Here is a 20,964-nt window from a genome sequence, read left to right on the forward strand (position 1 = left end):
TAAAAATTCACTGCCTATTCCATTCATTATCTCTTCACTGTTAGTTCCATCACTTTTCTTTGGCTATTGAGTATATCTCTATGTTCACATATTTGTTATTCATTCTCAACTTTTTCTTACTATATGTTTTTTGGCACCTCATGTCTTGACCTTCTTAAAAGTATATACACAAGTATTTTATAATTTTAACAAATTATAAAATACTTTTATAATTTGTTAAAATTTCATTTTAATTAGAACTAAATTTAGCTTTAGACTAGAATATAGAGGCAACTCTATTATCATAGAAGTTATGCTATTTTCTGCTTACTCTCTACTACTACTACTTTACTATTAGCTACTGCGGGATTCTATTCCTATAATCCCACAAAATCTTCTGTGGGATTATAGGAATAAATAAAACCAATTTTCCATTATGAAATTGGCCTACCCTACTTTACTTGGAAATGGCTACAATTCAAGAAGTTTATTTAAATATTTAGTGTTGAATGTTATAATAGCTACTCCTCTTTCCTTTTCACTACTGCTTGAAAATAATATTCTTATAGTTATTATTTAGAATAATCTCATGTATATTCTTCATCTTGATAACACCAATTATATCGACATAGAATTTCTGTAATTCGCTATTAGCTCCACCTCTTTGCCACTGATGCTTCTTAATTTGATAATGCATCTCTTGAGTTCTGAGTTTTAGGCTTTTTCGTTAACTGCCTTTTTACTGTAACTCTAGTCCCTTCAAGAAAAGAATGGGAGAGCTCATTTAACTGGGCAATGCTCCAGCTGTCATGACAGTTGATACAATGCACCATGATATATCTGTGTGTGGCTTAAACTAACAGAATATAATTTGTTGGCTAAATCCCAAATTACCAGCTCATTCTAGTTTATGCAGTATCCAACTGGATATCTAGTAATGAATGGGATTCAGTATGGAAGGATGAACATTGGATTTAGAAGCCCAGTTAGTTTTTAACACACACACACCAGTGGCATCGCTTGCCCATTTCAGTTAGGTGTGCTGTCGTGGCTCATGCAACCATTACAAAATTCACATCAGTTTGACTGCATGTTTGCATTTTTATTGATGTATGAAAGTGTTAAGCATGTATAGCACATCAGTGCTCATCTTAACTGGTCTAATGCAATTAATTGTAGGATAACTTTGATTTACTTTAATTTATCAATTAATTGTAGCCAAATCTATGCAGAGAGGGGACAATGTGTTTGTTTTAAAATACTGTATATTAGAAAACAACGATGAAGGAGAATGCTATATTTGGTTGGTATATTTGAATTACTCAAAGGTGTAAAATTTGGAAGAGGAGGATAAGGCTTACCTTTGTCAACTACAATACTGTTTCCCATTGTAAATATGGGCAAAAAGTTATAAATTTATCAAAAATTATATATTAAAACTTGTCTATATTATATATAAAAACTTGCCTACCACGTCAGTTCACACTTCACGCACACAAAACAGATGAAACTCAGAAAACAAAATCAGCAACTCATGACTCATGACAACGTTCAATTGGATTGGCTGACACAATAACTACTCACAGCTTCTGCGTGCTATTATCTTAGAACTCACCCTGCCTCACCTTCTGATTAGTTTAAAACTACTAGAATGCTAAGAATTTGACCTGCTGCACCATGTGTACATCTTTCCAAAGGGCTCAAAGGTGTATGTATTTTAAACACCCACCCTATTGAAGCAAATGTGATGCAATGTTTACACATTGAAAAGTGTCCTCTTCACAAAGCATTAGTATACTATATTTACTTTAGAAACCATGCAAAGTCTGAAAACAATTAGGGGAGTCTTTAAGGGGAATAAATCCAAATATATAATATTAGCAATATCGCTATTCGATGGATGAGCACCATACACCTAGCACACTCTGAATATTCGTCCCTGATATATATATATATATATATACACATACACAACATTTCTTTAATTTTCAATTTTTACTGCAAGCAAATAATGAGTACTGGCACCAATTTTTGACATGTGTATTTATCAGTGGCATCGTGTGTCCATTTCGGTTGGGTGTGCTGTCGTGTGGTTTTTGCAACCCATGCAACAAAATGCACATCAATTTGACAATATGATTGGATTTTTATTCTACAAAAGTTTTAAGGGTGTATAGCATATCAGTGCTCATCTTAATTGGTTCAAAGCAATTAATTGTAGGATAACTTTGAATATTTTAATTTATCAATTAATTATAACCTAATCTGCACAGAGTGGGGGAACAATGTATTTGCTTTAAGATATATTAGAAAACAATAATGAAGGAGAATGCTCTATTTTGTTGGTATATTTGAATTACTCAAAAGTGTAAATATGTGAACCGTCATTAATAAGTCATATGAGAATGGAAAATGTACAGGAAAGAACAAGTGCGAGTACAAATATTTTCATTAATGGCAAACAAATTATTAATAATTAACATTTGATATGTATGTCCAACTCTGCCTTCAGTATTCAATGGGTGGATTGAGTAACTCATTGATACTGTTGCCGGTCCCAAGCCTGGATAAAAGAGGAGGGCTTGGCAATGGGCTAACAACCCATTCCTAGAAAAAATATTTTCTTGAGAAGGTTAAACAATATAAAACCAGACTGACTCTATGGAAACAACATGTGCAAAGGAAAAGATTAACAAGAAATATTATGAAATTCGGAACATGGAATGTCAGGACGCTATTACAGGCTGGTAAAATGCAAAATGTAGCAGAAGAATTGTTAAATATGGTATGGATATTACAGTCTTACAGGAAATAAGATGGAAAGGACAAGGAGTAATTAATAAGGATTATGTTATACTGTAGTGATCCTATAAAACAAGGAGAACATGGAGTTGGTTTTATTATAACAAAAAAAAAAGTCTACAAATCAATATTTACCCCGATAAATGAGAGAATATGTAAAATGCATATTAAAGGTAAATATATATATATATATATATATATATATATAGTTTTATTAAGAATTGAATGACTAGAACCGAGATTTAAGTAAAAAAGTTTTTAATATAAAAACACTATTTCGGCCTGTAACAGCCTTCTTCAGGTGACATTATAAAAGAAAGAAAAAACACTAAACATTGAAGGTTAAAAGACTATGAACAAAATAGACAGTCTCTATACATAATTAGCATGAAAACGTTGTAGTTGTATTTGAAGCTGTTCTTTCATTTGTTACATTGTTGGGAGAGTGCATGCTTGCAGCCTCACGTGAACGCCAGTACATGATTACAGCTGAATGACTATCTGAGAAGTTGTAGCTCAAATTGTTATTTAGATGAACAGAATTGAAGATGATTTCTCTAGATTCCACGATTTTTCTCTCTAGTTCGTCACTGCAACGGAAGATGTTAGTAGATTTTTCCCAGCAGACTTTGTGACTTTGGTTTTTATCATTAGGATTAGCCGAGAAAAGGATATGACTTGATAATGCACTCGCTCGATGTCTCTTGTAAGTAATGTCCCTCGTGTGTTCTTCCATACACAATTCGACAGATTTGTCTCTCTGCCCAAACTAAGGAATATCACAATCACACAATATTTTATATACACCAGGGTATTTGAGTTGATGATGACAAGGTTTTGGGTGGCTAATTAAGAAATGGATCTTTGGAAGTGGAGTGAACAAGGTTCTGATATCGTATTTTCTCAGAACTTTTTCTAATTTATGTGAAACAGTACTTATGTAAGGAATAGATATATTGCCTTTGAATCTATTTGTTTCTTCTGAGTGATGTCTAGGAGGATTAAGAAGGAATTTTTGAGTGATTTTCTTGGAATATCCATTAACTTTGAAAGAAACGACTGTACAGAGACTATCTATGTTGTTCATAGTCTTTTAACCTTCAATGTTTAGTGTTTTTTCTTTCTTTTATAATGTCACCTGAAGAAGGCTGTCACAGGCTGACACTAGTAGTGTTTTTATATTAAAACCTTTTTACTTAAATCTCGGTTCTAGTCATTCAATTCTTAATAAAACTATGCATGTTAACTGAGTTAATGATCATTCTGTCATATATATATATATATATATATATATATACACACACACACACACACACACACATACACAAAGAGGTGTTTGGAAGATATAGTTTATATGAAGAAATAATAGAGTTGCTCAGTTTGCAACAACTAATAAATTAAAAGTAATGAGCACAAATTTTCCACATAAAAAGATAATTTAGGAATGTGTATTCCAGCAACTAATGAGCGTAATCAGGTAGATCATGTTTTGATTTCTAAAAGATGGGTAACATCAATTATTGATATAAGAGCATTTAGAAATGTAAACTACAACTCTGACCACATGTTGGTTGGTGAAAAATTGAGACAAAGAATATCAATAATAAATAGAGGGAAAGCATAAAGAATTGAGAATGGAATACTGAAGCTTTCGCAAATAAAGAGACAATTAAATTATAAAGGAAAAATAGAAGATATTAAAGAATTTGAAAATCAAATAATATAGAAGATAAATGGAAGATAATTAGAAAAACAATTTCAAATACAGCAGAAGAAATAATGGGGAAATATAAAAGCATCAAAATGGAATGGTTTGATGATGAATGCAGGAAAGCAATAGAAATTAAAAATAAAGCAAGAAAGAAATATATACAAAGAAATACACGAGCTAATAGAGAAAAATATTAAGAAAAGAGAAAGGAAGCAAATAAAATATGTAATTGCAAGAAAAAAGAGATGATGAAGAGGAAATTAGAATTAATAAGTGAATATAATAAAAATAAAGAAATAAGAAAAATATTATAAAAAAATTAATTCATCAGTACAAAATTTCAATCTTCAAATAATAGGATGCAGGAATAAAGAAGGGGAAATAATAACTGAAAAATAAGAAGTCATGAAGAGATGGAAAGAGTATTTTGAAGAATTGTTATCAGAAGAAGAAACTAATGATAATGAAGATAGGAATTTGGGTGAATTTAGAATAAATGAAGAAAAATAAAAGAACCAACTTATAAAGAAGTAGTTAAAATTATAAAATAGATAAACTTTAAAGCACTGCATATAGATGGAATAACAGGGGAGTTTATCAAGAATGCTAGAAAACAATTATGGGGAAAAATCTGGCAATTAATAATTGAAATATGGAATGAAGAAAAATTACCAGAGGAATGGAAAATAGGAGTGATTCAACCAATTATAAAAGGGGAGATAAACTGAATTGTAGTAATTATAGAAGAATCACATTACTAAATGTAACCTATAAAATTTTATCAAGTTTTAATAGTAGTATGTTAGAACTATATACTGAAGAAATTTTAGAAGATTACCAATCTGGTTTTAGACCAAAGAGATCTACCACTGATAATATATTTATGTTAAGGAATATACATGAAAAATTTATAGAATATAATATAGAATTATATAATTTATATATATATATTGATTTTAAACAGGCTTTTGATAAAATAAATAGACAAAAAGTGATTAATAGTCTTAAAAGATTGGGTACGGTTACAATTATTGAAATAACACTAGAAGGATCTAAGGCAAGGGTTAAAATACAAGGTGAGTTAACAGAAGCATTCGAAATAAGTTACAGAGTGAGACAGGGTTATGTGCTGTCTGTAAGTTTGTTTATTACTATCATTATTGTTACCCCAAGACCCCCATGGAGTCAAAGACTCATCTAAGAGGTCCTTTTATCACATACATAGCTCATCATACCACGCCTTAAACACACTCAAATTCTCTGTAGACACCACACTCTCGGGCAAGGCATTCCAATCTCATTCACAGCTCTGCATGCAAAAAACCTGCTCCTCATTCCCCTGATCACACCCTCTTTATACAGCTTCCAGGGATGACCTGTGGTTTTCCCCTGGTCTTTATCATATCTCCCCCCTCTTTCTCCTATCCACTAGACTCTGTAAATTGCATCTTCTCAACCTTTCCTCATATTCGACATTCCAGAGGTCAGAAACCACCTTAGTCGATAACCTCTGGATCCTTTCCAACATCTCTTCATCCTTTTGAAAACCAGGTGACCAAATCTGTGCAAAATAGTCCATGTAAAGCCTTATACAATGGAACAAGAATTTCCCTATGTCTACAAGTCAGTGTCTTCTGCATCTTTCCCAGAAGTCTTTGTGTTGTGCTCACAATTTTGGCAAAGTGTCTCCTAAATTTCAGATCCTTATCCACTATCACCCCAAGATCTATATAAAAATATAATTATATATTTTTTATATGTTTTATATATTATTTTTTATATATAAATTATATATTTTTAATATAATTATATATTATATATAAAAATATATAAAATATATTTAATTTGACACTTGAATATATAATAAGACTCAATATAAGAGGCTATATTAATAATAAATCTGTATACAGGATTTGTGCATATGCAGATGATATTGCAATAATTAGTCGTACCAAAAAAGATTTAGAAAATGAGTTTAAAGAATTCTTTTTAAATGCAAAAGAAGTTGGTTTACAAATTAATGAACAAAGAACTAAATATATGCACTATGGAAGAAATGGAAATAGAATAGCCTCTAAATGTAGTATATATGGCTATAATTTTGAATCAGTAAAACATTTTAAATATAAAGGATCCTATTAACATCCTTTCTTTTAGGCTTGCACGGTGATCCGAATGCATTTTTGAAAATTATGGAGACAACTACCGTGTTTGAATAAAAACTTTAGTTTAATATAACTAAAATCTATAATTGGACATTTCGACCTTTATGTTAAGGTCATCTTCTGGAGCGTACAAATATACACAAGAAACAAGCTATACTACAATCAGACTGGTTTGTTAAAGACACTGACCAACCGCTACCACAATTGTTGGCCTGACCTCTGGTGGAAAAAAAAAAAAAAAAAAAAAAAATTATACATCAACGCTAGAGTCCTATTATTTGTGTTGTCTACTATATACATATATTAACATTATTCCAGCCAGTTGGAGTGGAATGGTTTCTAATACTAGCAGATTGGCTAGAGTCCTGACTTATGTTGAATCTTTCCTATTAGGTTGGCTGAATGTGTACCATCCAGATCCTTGGAATTTTCATACCATCTTTGTTATTGATATTTGGGTGGTTTATCAGGATTTTGCAGGATTCCTTAAATTTTCTTTCGTACCAGGTACGCTAGTATTAGTAGAAGAAAGCAGAGGAATTTAAAAATATATATAAATGGAAAATAATGGACAAAGAAGAAGACCTAAAAAGAGATTATTATTATTATTATTATTATTATTCAGGCCTCCAAGGAGTCAAAATACTCATCGTAGGAGGTCTTCCTAAGAAACACAAAGTCTATCAAGACTCATTTAGGGGGAAGCCCCCCCCCCCCCCATAAGAAACACAAAGTCTATCATACCACTCCTTGAACTCATTGACTGTTCTCGCTCTCACCACTCCATCAGGCAATGCATTCCATGGTTCAACCACCCGCCATGCAAAGAAACCACTTGCTCACAGTTTCCTTTCATAACTTCCAGGGATGGGCTCTTGTCATCACTCCTTCCTGCTGTTCAACCTAGCGAAAGAACTCCCTAGTGTCAACCCTCCAACCACCTCTCAACAGTTTAAAAGTCTCAATCATATCACCTCTCCTTCTTCTATCCACCAAACTCTGCAGTCCACATTTCCTCAGCTGATCCTCATAACTATCATTGTACAGTCCTGAAACCATCTTTGTTATCTGCCTTGTACCCTTTCCACAATTAATTTATCCCCTTCAAATCCTGGGGACCAAATCTGAGAACAATAGTCCAAGTGTGGTCTGATCAGGGTCTTATACAATGGAATGATAACCCTTTTATCTCTACGGGTCAGTGTCCTCATTACTGCAGCAATCCTTTGTGTTACCTTCACCACCTTTGCAATATGTCCCCTAAATTTCAGGTATCTATCAATCATCGACCCCAGATCTCTAATCCACCCTACTTCCTCCAGTATAACTCCTCCCATAGAGTATGCAGTGTCCCATCGATGTTTCCCAAACCTCAAGACCTTACATTTTGCTGCATTAAAATGACACCCCCATTCATTTGCCCATCTATCTAGCTTATTCGAATCTCTTGTAGGGCTGCCGCATCTGCACTATTACTAATAATCCTTCCCAGCTTCGCATCATCTGCAAACAACTGAATATCCCCTTGCAATCCACTGACATAGAGTCATTTATGTCATTGATATAAAGGTTAAACAATATAGGTTCCAGTAATGAGCCCTGTGGGACCCCACTTGTAACCCTCTGCTTCCTTGAAACTGCTCCACCATACACAACTCTCTGATACCTATCGGACAGTCAATCCTGAATCCAGTTGACCAATCTGACATCCAGACCATGTGCTGCAATTTAAATATCAGCTTATCATGTGGCACCCTGTCAAATGCCTTCACTAAGTCTAAGAAAATGGCAGTATATGCCTTTCCCTCATCTAATGCTTTTATAACTTTATCATAAAAGGCTAGCATATTGCTAAAACAAGAGCGCCCCTTCACAAATCCATGTTGACTCTCACAGAGAACATTACTTTCATTTGCCCAATGCTGTATATGGCCCTTCACTACTTTTTCCAAGATCTTACAAACTACTGATGACACATAAACTGGTCTATAATTAGACACTTCCAGTCTGCTACCACCCTTATGCAATGGCTCTATCTTACCTTCCTTCCATTCCATGGGCACCTTTCCAGCAGCCAGACTTTCATTGAAAAGCCAGGTCAAAGGCACGGTCAGTTCCCTAGTACATTCTCTCAAAACTCATGGTGAAATACCATACAGTCCCATAAGTTTACTGACATCCAGAGTACTCAGTATATGAAACACACTCTCCTCCTGTACCTCTAAATCTTGAACATGCCCTATCCCTCTAGCATTAAAGCTGACTCCTACAGGATGAAATACTCCAATAAAGTGTTCATTGAACAATTCTACTATGTCCTCTGCATCAGTCACTTTATTCCCATTTTTATCCCACAATATCATTCTTCCACAGTCATTTCTCCTCCCACTGGCCACATATCTAAAAAAAGTCCCTATGATTTTGGTTACATGAGGTTGAGAAAGAGATCTTGGAATTCTTAAAGTTAAGAATTGAAATTCTTAATTCTTAAAATTAAGAATTTTGAAGCAAGCCGAAACCTATAAAGGGTTGTAGAGCTAAAAGAAGAAGATACGTGAGTCCTGTTAAGTTGCTGGGCGAAGAGAATAGCATGTGATCCTATAAAGGCTAGAGATGAATAAGTGAATTTTTGATGGCATAATTAAAAAAACGAAAAAAAAAAAGGAGAAGAAGGAAAAAGATTTGTTTGCTAAGTATAAATAACTAACCAATAATAATCAATCACTATACATATTTAGTAGTTCAGTTAAAATCTGTGGGAAGAAGCTAATCCAATGAACTAATAATGTTGATCAGGTGATTCATTTAGGCATGACAGAGATACATGTGGTTTGATGGAGCAGCAAATCATCTCATAAAATTTGTTGTACACGTTATTTGTATTTCTATGGTTTATGTATATTTTGCTTCATTTTCTAAGAATTTTCTTTTCTTTACTGAGACTCGGTATACTTTTATGCAATAATAGGATACATAATATCCGATCATTATTGGACTTATCTGCGCTTTTGGGAATCCTACATTCATTCGTGTGTGTATGTCAGCAGCTCTTTGGTCTTATCAATAATAGATATCTCACAAATGCTAGTATTTTGTTGTAGATCAACAACTTCTTATAATACACAGAAGTATTTTTTTTTATCCAGGAATAAAAATGTCCCTATACCGTTAAAAAGCTTTCCAACCTTAACACATGCTATACTGCACAAGCAAGAAAAATAAGTAGCTTTAAATGTGTGAGAATGTCTCGTATATTGTGACAAACTGTTTTTGTTCTCTGAAGATGCTGGATAGAATACCAATGAAATATCAGCAGTAAGTTAATAAATAGTTATTTTCTTATCAGTCTGTGTTCTCATCTCTCTTCTTCCTCTACGTGTTTATCCCGCTTTCAATGCAGAATCTGCGTGTTATATTTTGATGCGACGTTTTGTTAGTACAACCCCAACCGGCCTGTTGCCGAGCCTGCCACTGGGGGGGGGGGGGGAGTTAATGCGAATGTGATGCAATGTTTATGCGTCGAAGAGTGTCCTCTTCATGAAGTATATTGTGTTTATTTTTAGGAATCAGGTGAAGCCACGAAACAATTAGGGAAGTGTCTTTAACAGGAATAAATGCAAATATAATATTGATGATATTGCTATTTCATGGATGTGCACCACACACCTAGCATACTTTAAATATTTGCCCCTGGTATTTTTGTATATAAATAAAAAAAAATTAACAGTCTATTTTTCTACCCACTGTAGGGTAAAGACCTCTCCTGTTGCGAGAGGTTTTGGGTCTACTACTCCCATGGTGACCCAGTCCATATTGGGAGAGGACAATCACAAACACCCATGCCTAAGCGGGATTCGAATCTGCACCCTCTTGGCTGGAGAGCAGATACGTTAACCACTTGGCTAACCAGGTATTTTTGTATATAAATAAAAAAAATTAACAGTCTATTTTTCTACCCACTGTAGGGTAAAGAGGAGACACAAATTCAAAAATTTTTTCCCCCTTCTAAACCTTCTGCTTACCACAGTAACTACCACCTGTGGTGTGAAAGTTTGTTATGAAAAAGAGAAAGAAAGTAACCGCAATAAAAATAAAACATACAGCAAACTGTGTAAAATGGAAATGTTACACTAATATTGTTCAAGACAAGAAATTAAAAAATAAAAACATTTCTATATTAAAGAATATAATGAATTTGGGGAGAAAAAAAAAATATATATATATATATACATATAAAAGTAATCTCTCGTAACACATATTTTACCTTTCTTTCAAACATCGCATCCAACACTTCTTGCATTTGTTGCTACAAAAGAAAGGTGTAATCTATTATCTCATTTCATTCTTCATTAAAAAAAAACTTTATATAATAGAATATGAAGAAGGATTATGACAAATAGTAATTTTGCTATTTTACCATCTATTTAATAAAGTTTATTAGTATAACTAAGTAAATTATTAATTTTATTAACACTTCAGTTCTGACAAAGTTGCTGGTTTTATACTAAATGGTTTACATGCTTTATTCTAAAATATGGTTTTATGTTATAATGTAAGAAGTAAATAAACAATTATTTGTTTACTGTGCCATCTGTATGTTTATTACATTTGATCTCTTTAGAAAATGCAAAATTACAGTCAACTCTCATTAGAGCAAACTGAGATATCCATAGAATTGTTAAGAGTTCGATACAGTAAGAAATTTTTTTGTAATCGTGTTTGCTATAGTGAGTACTAACTGTACATAAAAATCATACGTTAACTGAAATTTTAAAAAAAAATAATAATAATAATAATTAAAAGATGCAATTTTTATCCAGGAAAAAATTTGCTTTTTTTTAATTGAAAGTTTTCTTGCTTGGTTATGAAGTAAGTTATACTAGATAAGTAATTGTTATTTCAAGTTTTAAATCACTTACCCAAGTTATTATAGAGTGTAATGGAATAAATACAGCATATATAAATAATTATTTATAATTAAACAACACGTTTAACCACTCCTATATTTCATCTCAGTCACTGAGACATCGTCAGGGAAACAATATTAAAATTGCAAAAACACACACAAATTTGTGCAAACACTAAGTGAAAAGATTAGACTGAAAGCCTAAAGTCCTATGAAGGGCACCCTGTATGGGCGCTGTTGACTAGTCTTAGCTGTGTTGGACAGGAGGTCTAAAAATTAGTTTCCCAAATCCTGGGAAGTTTAATACAATCATATTTATTAAGATTAGGTCAGTTTTTAATTCTGCTGCTGATTCTAAAAACAGTCTTGCAAATTTATATTTTTTTTGTGGTGAAGCATAATAGTCTTTTTTTCCATGTAATTCTATACAAAGTATCCAAGGCATGGTCAGCAAGCCCTGACTGACCAAACTTATGGTGACAGATGTATTTTTTATGTTCTTCTAGGTGGATGTTAGCAGATCTCCTAGCTTCACCATAATAAGATAAGTTGCAGGAACAAGGAATTTTGTAAACACCTGGAACTGACAGATGAAGTAGAGGATCCTTGGGAGAGTGGATGAGGGTAACCAGCTTTAGATAAGGAAAGGAAACAGCTTAGATAAGCTTTGAAAGTTGGGCAGAGACTACTTTTTTATAGTTCTGGCTATTTTCTTTTCTTTTCTTTTTGTTTTGAGGTTCCCTGGATATAAGAAATAACAATGATAGCATTACTATAGTAACATGTTGAGAGGGATGAGAGGAGATAGGAGGAACAATTCATTTGTTCAGAGCATTGTAGCACCTTTTCAGCATTGTAGCCATTGGACAGGAAAGGCTGGCAAATAAAGGAAAGTTCAGCCTCAGAAGAACAGAGATTGCAGGCTTAGGCTCTATTAACAAGGATTTTGATAACACCATATTGTTGAGGGGAGGATCATGAAAAAGTTTGTGTATGCATCTACTTGTGTGGGTGGGTTTTCTGTAAACTGAGAAAGAAATAAGTGTAATTAGAGTATCTAGAAAAGGCAGGCTATTATTATTTTCTTTATATAGTGAACTAGATTCTGGTGTGTTGTCTATTGAGATGGAAGAGAAAGGAGTCCGGTGTCTGAGTCATGAGGTCAAATAGAGAACACATCAATATATTTTAACCAGATAGAAGGTTTGGGAATAGCAGTATCAAGAGCAAGTTTTTCAAAATGCTCCATATAATAATTAACTAGGGGGAGGGGAGAGCTGACCTTTGTTTGCTTAAGCTTGGGGAAGGAATTAAAACAAGAGTACAATTTCTTGTCTATGATTAATTAACTTGATTTTATGTAACAAACAGTGTAATTTCCTTTTAAAATGTGAAAATATTGCTTGTATACTAAAATAAAAAGAAGCAAACAGAACAATGGTTAATGAGAAATATGAATTTACAAATGATTGAAATTGCAGTTCAGGTATATTAAGTAACAAAAAATAAAATAAAATAACCACAAGATTATTTTCACTTGACAGATTTCCAAAGTATTTTACTATATTAGAAAATTTCTGCTGACTCAATAGCTCACAGAAGAAAGCAATCAGAGAAAGTTTACAATTCCACTAATTTTTAAATGTTTTGTTTGATTTAATAAAACTATATATAGAATTTAGATCAACAATTTAATTAGTGAGAATCTAGCAATACACTGATTATACCTAAATGTCACCTATTTATATTTACTGATATGCTAGACCCGCTAAAATATTCAATGACTGAATTAACAGATAAGCTTTTCATAACTGACTTTATGCAAAGTTGGTGATTATGAAATTGCATAATCACATAGTGGCTTTAATGTTTTGGATTTGGTGATAACTTCACAAGATGTAATTGTTAATGAAGTATTGACACTGCTGCTGGTTAATATGAGTGATCATGAGGTACTTGTTTGGGAAGTGATGAAACAAGAAAAGGTTACTGCCAAAAATGGAAAAACTCGGGTTTTTCATCCCACATACAGACAAATCAGCCTTCAGAACACACACACACAATTTACAGACAAAAGGTACTATTGTTGATGGTGATGGGTGATAGATGGAGTAGATGGTAGTAGTGTTGTAGTTGGTAGAATTTAGTAGTAGTGGAGAGGATGAGATGCATTTAGCAAAGTAGAGTAGTGTGCTTTCCCACAATGAGTCCTTGAACTCCCTGGAAGTGTCACGTAATAATCTACCTCCAAAGCAGTTCTTACTCATAGTTCAAGAGAGAATGTAGTAGTATACTGGTGCCACCCTTGTATTCATTTAAAGGTAGAACGAATGGCTTGATTCCACAAAACAAGCAAACCAGGCAGAAGAACACACACAATTTACTGACATACTACATTGGCCTCGTAGCCTACGTTTCGACTGTAAATCACAAGAATTCAACCTTGAATTCATTACCAATGTTGAAGAGCAGAAGTGGAGAGCAGTTTCACTATTTACTCAATCAATCATATATAATAATAAATTTAGTTTAATCCTTTATCCAAGTATAAGCAAACAAAGTTTGCGCCTGAAGTATCTTCAGGACTGAGGCAGCTCGTGGTAAAGGTGGACCAAGTTCACATCACTCCTACTCTTAGTATCTCTCATAACGCAAGGCACATCTCCTATTGTTGATGGTGATGGCCCTTTCCTTAATGCATAACATTATACATGTCCGTAAGGACATGTATAATGTTATGCATTAAGGAAAGGGCCACTACACCGGTTTCGACCTTTATTGAGGTCTCGTCAGTGGGAGCCAGACCCAGAGGTGTTGATACCAAGGTGGAAGCAATGGAGAAGTCATATTTACCTATACAAGTTATCAAAAGGTGTCTCACCTTATTATTAAATTACTCTGGATTTAGAGAAAGATGTTGGAAGTTTTTTTACACTTGGTTAGATTCTGGGTCTGGCTCCCACTGATGAGACCTCAATTAAGGTTGAAACTGGTATGGGTAGTGGCCCTTCCTTTAATGCATAGCAGTATACATGTCCGAAAGGAGATGTGCATTGTATCATGGGAGATACTGAGACAAGGAGTGATGAGAGCTTGGTCCACCTTTGCTAGGAGTTGCCTGGTGTGTGTTGCATTACCTTACCCCAGTTCTAAAGATATTTTCAGGCGCAAACTTTGTTTGCTTAAACTTGCGCCTGAAAATATCTTTACATGTCCGAAAGGAGATGTAAAGATATTTTCAGGTGCAATTTTATTATAGTCTAACTAAGTGAAAAATAAACTTCCAACATCTTTCTCTAAATCCAGAGTAATTCAATAATAAGGTGGTACACACCTGTTGGCAACTGCTATAGGTAAATATAACCTCTCCTATCGCTTCTGCCTTAGTATCTCAATGTTTGGGTCTGCCCTCACTGATGAGGGGAAGATACTGGATATATAAGAGGCTCTGCTTGGGGTAGGTTTTTGCCTGTCACTGAGTAGGGCCACCGCTGAGATTATGGCTCTGTCTGGTGGTGGGGTGAGCCTGCCACTGGGTAGAGTCAACGCTGAGAAGTTCTTCTTGGTGACGAGGTGGGCCTGTCACTGAGTGGAACAATGCTGAGTTGGGTGATCTTTTGGGATCGTCTAATTTTTAGAGAGGTCTTTACTTAAATACAAGATGTTGTATTTAAGTAAGATGTTGTATTCATTACATAACCGGTATGGGTAGTGGTCCTTCCCTTAAAGCACAGCAGTATACATGTCTGCAAGGAGATGTGCTTTGCATCATGGGAGATATTGAGACAAGGAGTGACGAGAGCTTGGTCCACCTTTGCTCGGAGTTGTCTGGTGTTGCACTATCTTACCCCAGTCCTGAAGATATTTTCTGGTGCAAACTTTGGTTGCTTACACTTGGATAAAGGATTAAACTAAATTTATTATGTTCAACCAAGTGAAAGAACTCCCCAGTGTCAATCCTGTAACCACCTCTCAACAGTTTAATTATATCAACAGTCTCAATTATATCACCTCTCCTCCTTCTATCCACCGAACTCTGCAGTCCACATTCCCTCAGCCGATCCTCATAACTAACAGTGTACAGTCCTGAAACTGTCTTTGTAATCCACCTCTGCCCTTTCCACAGTTAATTTATCCCTTTCAAATCCTGGAAACCAAATCTGAGAACAATAGTCTAAGTGTGGTCTGATCAGGGTCTTATACAATGGAATGATAACTCTTTTATCTCTGCAGGTCAGCGTCCTTCTCATTATTTCGGCAATCTTTGTGTTACCTTTACCACCTTTGCAATATGTCCCCTAAACTTCAGGTTTCTATCAATCATCAACCCCAGATCTCTTGTCTCCCCCTACTTCCTCTAGTATATCTCCTCCAATAGAGGAAGTTGTTGGAGGAGCTTGTGAGAACTAGGATTCATAATTGGGTTGACAACAATGGTATTATCTTTCATGGACAGCATGGATTTACTAAAGGGAGGTCATGTTTTAGTAATCTACTTACTCATTACAATAAGGTGACTGCTTTCATGGACAGAGGATATGGATACACAGTAATATACTTAGATTTTGCAAAGGCTTTTGATAGATTACCACATAATAAGTTGACAGTCAAACTGGAGTGGATAGGGTTGAATATTAGATTGGTGCATTGGATTGGAGACCTGGATATCTGATAGGTATCAACAAGTTGTGTATGGGGGAGTAACATCCATGAAAATGAAAGTCACTAGCAGTGTGCCTCAGGGTCTGTTTTAAGGCCATTACTGTTTAACTTGTATATTAATGATATTGGTGAAGATTTGGATGGAGATATTCAGATGTTTGCATATGATGCAAAGTTGGGATGAACTGTGAAGAGTAGAGAAGATGATGTGGCCTCCTTAAAAGAAGACTTGAATAAATTGAGTGATTGGAAACGGGAATGGGGATGTGAGTTCAATGTTGCAAAATGTAATTTTAAAATTTGGAAAACAAAAATGGGATGCAGAATTTATGCTTGGTGAGGATATGTTGTCGGAGGTGGAGGAAATAAGAGATCTGGGGTGATAGTGGATAAGGATCTGAAATTTTGGGGATACATAACCAAAATTGTGAAGACAACACAAAGGCTTCTGGGAATGATGCAGAGGACACCGACTTGTAGAAGTAGGGAGATTCTTGTTCCATTGTATAAGGCTTTGATTAGGCCACACATGGACTATTGTGCCCAGATTTGGTCACCTGGTTTTCAGAAGGATGTTGGAAAGTGTCCAGAGGCGACTAACTAAGGTAGTTTCAAACCTCTGGAATGTCGAGTATGAGGAAAGATTGAGAAGATGCAACTTGCAGAGTCTGGTGGGCAGGAGGGAGATATGATAGAGCCTACAAGGTATTAAGGGGTTGTTATAGGATCAATGATGGAGAGGTTTTACAGAAAACAGTGGGAGATCAGGGGAAAAGCAGAGGTCATCCCTGGAAACTGCATAAAGAGGGTGTGAGTAGGGGAGTGAGGAGTAAGTTTTTTTTCATGCAGAGTTGTAAATGATTGGAATGCCTTGCCTGAGAGTGTGGTGTCTGCAGAGAATTTGAGTGTGTTTAAAGCACGGTATGATGAGCTGTGTGTTTGATAAAATGACCTCCTAAATGAGTCTTTGACTCCATGGGGTCTTGGGTAATAATAATAATAAATCTCCCACCACACACACACACACACACACACTCCAGACTACTACTACTTCAAACATCCACTCTTCTTATGCTGTGTTCATCCTGTCCACCTCAACTATCACCATTTACCTGTATTCCCTTTCTTTCATTCTTGGACACCACTCCTTTTTCCATTAACAAGCACTGCAGTCTCATCCATTCCATCCTCCTGATCATTCACTTCACCTCTTACTTCTTTTGATCTCTTTCTTGTATCACTTATTGCACTCCCTTCTAGCAAACAGTCTCTCCGTTTGACTCACAACAAAAGTCATTCCAATACAATGTTACTTCTGTACAAATCCATTCTTCCCTCAAATACATGCCATACACCTGCAAACTGTACCCCAATTCTTACACAGCTCTGCCAGCATATCATTCATGATTCTCACTCGATGTCTCAACTCATCACTGTCATTCCCTTGACAACACACTAACAACTTTTTCTACTGCACTGTTTTTTACTGTCCTCAATATTTTGTTTTATTTTTATGTTGATCCCAAACATGAGAGGTCGAGGAACCTATAAGCACATTAGTACTGTGTGCGAGGTTTAGATGAGGATTGAGATAGAAGCTTATCAATGTTTTTTTTTGAAGAGTTGCGGATTGTAGTTGTTTGGGAATACTTAATGAGAAAGGCTGTTCGAGAGAACAGAGGTGAACAGAATAAAAGCAGGTTCAGTGTGTTTGCAGTGGCACAATAAAGGAATGCTGGGTAGCGCTCTTATGTTAATGGGTGCAACAGAAAGCAGAAGAATGATGGTTGCCAATTCACTTCAGTGACCAAGGAAGTACCTGTAGAAGAGAGACAGTGCTGAACCACAGAGATTGAAGTGAATCTGTAAGACAGGGATCACCTATGAGCATAATTGCTCGCCTCTGGATGGCATCAAGGATTTTAAGGGAAATTTTAGCTGCACCACCCCAAATGTGAGCAAACAACCTCAATAACCTCTTGATATCCATCCTTACATTCATCTTATATCCAATTAAATCATTTGTTCTCACAACCACCACTAACTCTCTTGCTCGTTTACTTCTTATATCCTAAGCATTAATTATCTTGCTCATTCTTCCTCCTGGAAAACAGACCTTGTGGACTCTCTCATTAACCATGCTTCTAATAATGGAATCTCCATCCATTTTTAATCTTGAGTCATTCATAACTTTTTTTTTTCTCAATACCCCTTCATTCTATCCTTTTGCACTCTTTCATTCCTTTTTTGTCAAACATGTAATATCACTGCACATATTCCTCTATCACTTCTAAAATCTCACAGAGTACGTACTGTTACTGGATGATATACTTTGAATACTAGGAACTGAATGTTGTATAAGAACATTGCAATTGGTCTTGGCTAATGAAGTCTTATACTGCAGACCAGTAATTGTTAAATATCTAATCTGCACTGCAAAAAAAATAGATACATATGTGGAATAAATTAAAGTCATAAAATTAATCTATGCATTATTTCTGCCAGTAATGGCACATATAAAAACTAATCAATTCCTTATTATATTTTCCATTTTCATTGGCACTTACCAAATCTAAGGAACGAAACAAGAGAATGTTCCTAACAGCATCACCCAGCCTTTGTCTCTGCTCATCTGTTTTGGGATAAACAACCTAAAAGGGGGAAAAAAGTGTTTAACTATAAAGAACTTAAGAAGGTAAAGAGTTCTTCAAAAAGTATTGAGTATTAAAATCCTGTACTTAATGGATAAAAATAGAAACAAGAATAAGGTTGCTCAGAGTGAAGTAGTTTCTATGCTAAGCCTGGACATTACTGATATCACATGATATGCAATCAACAGGATCTAGCATTGTCAGCAAGGAATGGTTCCTATTCTCTTCAGACAGAAAACTCATCCAGTGGAGACAAAGTGTTGTTAAAGCTTTATGACAAATGGGTATCTCTTGTCTTTCTTTCTTATCAGAAATCAATCAATAAATGAACCATATGCCTTGTAGATCAAAAACTATTGTCATACAATAGTAGATATGAATAATATCTTCATACAATGAAGATATTATTACATGACACCCTCAAGGAGTCCAAGAGGAGATGGACTCGTGGGAGGGCACTCCACATAACCTACCATCTCCACTATTTAATCAATCATCTACATATACTGCCAACTACCAGCTACTAATAGTAATTTTGGTCTGTCAATTTTGTGTGAATTCTATGGCTGATTTGTTTGCATGTAGGATGAAAAACCCGAGTTTCTGAGATAATCTCTATATCAGATTAGCTTACCCAAACCTTCAATTGAAAAAAACTCATGTAGAGGTTCCTCTCATCATGATAAGAATCGAACTCAGGTCTTTCCAGTCAAATGGCACAATGCCCCAATGTCTCTGCTTAAGGGGAATGGAAATCCATTAGGACCATAGAAGATTCATCTGGTAAAAACTAGAGATTGTAATACAGTGCCATCCAACTTATTATTATATATAAGTAGGCATAGGCACAATCTTCAGTTTTCATCACAAATAAGGCCCTTCAGTGTTTCCTTTCTCTTAACAAACACCCCTTCTCCTTTCTTCCTGACTTTATATGAATTCTACCTATGAAAAGCTGATACATTAGCAGTAATACAGTGGTTTAACTAAGAGATAGATAATCCAGAAACCCAGCTCTGGAGACCAAACAATTTTCAAAACTTTTTCAAGCTGCTTCAGGCTTCTAATAAGCAGGATGGTGATGATCTCATACTAGGCAATGAAATGCATCTATCATCTAAAGCAGTGTTTCTCAAACTTTAGACATCCATGTACCCCTTCTTAAATTTTCATTATTATCAAGTATCCCCTTATCAAATAATAAATATTTTCATTATTACCAAGTATCCCCTTATCAAATAATAAATATTTTCATTATTACCAGTATCCCCTTATCAAATAATAAATAAAGTATATTTCATTGTAAATGTCTATTTTATTTGAATTTATATGTTCATGTAAACAAAAAATATGATTTATTTTTAATAGAACAAAATTTGGAATAGGTTCCTCTTCATTTCCTGTCCATGAAAATCCACATTTCAAGTAATTCATATCATACTTACGAAGATTTTTCATCTTCTTCCTAGTTGGTTCTCTAGAGATGGCAGATGACACATCCTTATCAATTTCATTTGATCCAGATGCAATATCAACATTTTCTTGTTGCTTACAGCTGCTTGTATTTTCTATATTGCTCTCTTTTGTGAGTTTTATAAATCCAATCTTTAATCAATGATCCATACTTAAGATTTTGAAAGCTAAAAAAATTAATGTATTTACTCAAATATAATTCACACTTTTTTCCCAAAATCAAAGCTAATAAATCGTGGTGTGAGATATATGCAGGGATTTTTGGAAACTAAAGTTTTCAGAAAAAAATTAAAATGGTGCGACTTACCAAGAAGCTCCTATTGCTACTTTTGGCATCGAGAACAGTTTCCTTGTGTACATCGTCAAAGTCATCTACCCAAACAGTTTCATCTTCTTTTCCATTATTTCGAGCAAAAATTACCAGTAATTTACAAGACTTGAGATATGTAGAGCAGCTATGAAGAAGTGCATATGATTGGTGCAGTATTAACAAAAGATCGCGCAAACCAAAGACAAATTAGCATTTCAACAGTTGAGTTGAAATGTTAATTCTCTTCAACCGAATTCCATAATATCTGAAACAAATTCACTATATATTTCTTAGTTTTAAAACGT

General features: G+C 34.7%; 1 protein-coding gene across 3 annotated transcripts in view; it reads right to left on the reverse strand.

The window, feature by feature from the left end:
- Positions 1-20,964, reverse strand: part of Pka-R2 (cAMP-dependent protein kinase type II regulatory subunit) — a 431,144-nt gene that overhangs the window by 108,019 nt on the left and 302,161 nt on the right. For all 3 annotated transcript variants that reach the window (XM_090400102.1, XM_090400101.1, XM_090400103.1), the window contains exons 4-5: positions 18,793-18,876; positions 10,922-10,963 (exon numbers count right to left, since the gene is read on the reverse strand). In XM_090400102.1, the coding sequence (XP_090256228.1) occupies positions 10,922-10,963; positions 18,793-18,876 (126 nt within the window). The remainder of the gene's footprint in view (positions 1-10,921; positions 10,964-18,792; positions 18,877-20,964) is intronic.

This window comes from Typopeltis vanoorti, chromosome 11 (genome assembly GCF_054136105.1).
Source record: "Typopeltis vanoorti isolate ZY-2024b chromosome 11, IOZ_Tvanoo_1.0, whole genome shotgun sequence".
Lineage (NCBI taxonomy): Eukaryota > Metazoa > Arthropoda > Arachnida > Uropygi > Thelyphonidae > Typopeltis > Typopeltis vanoorti.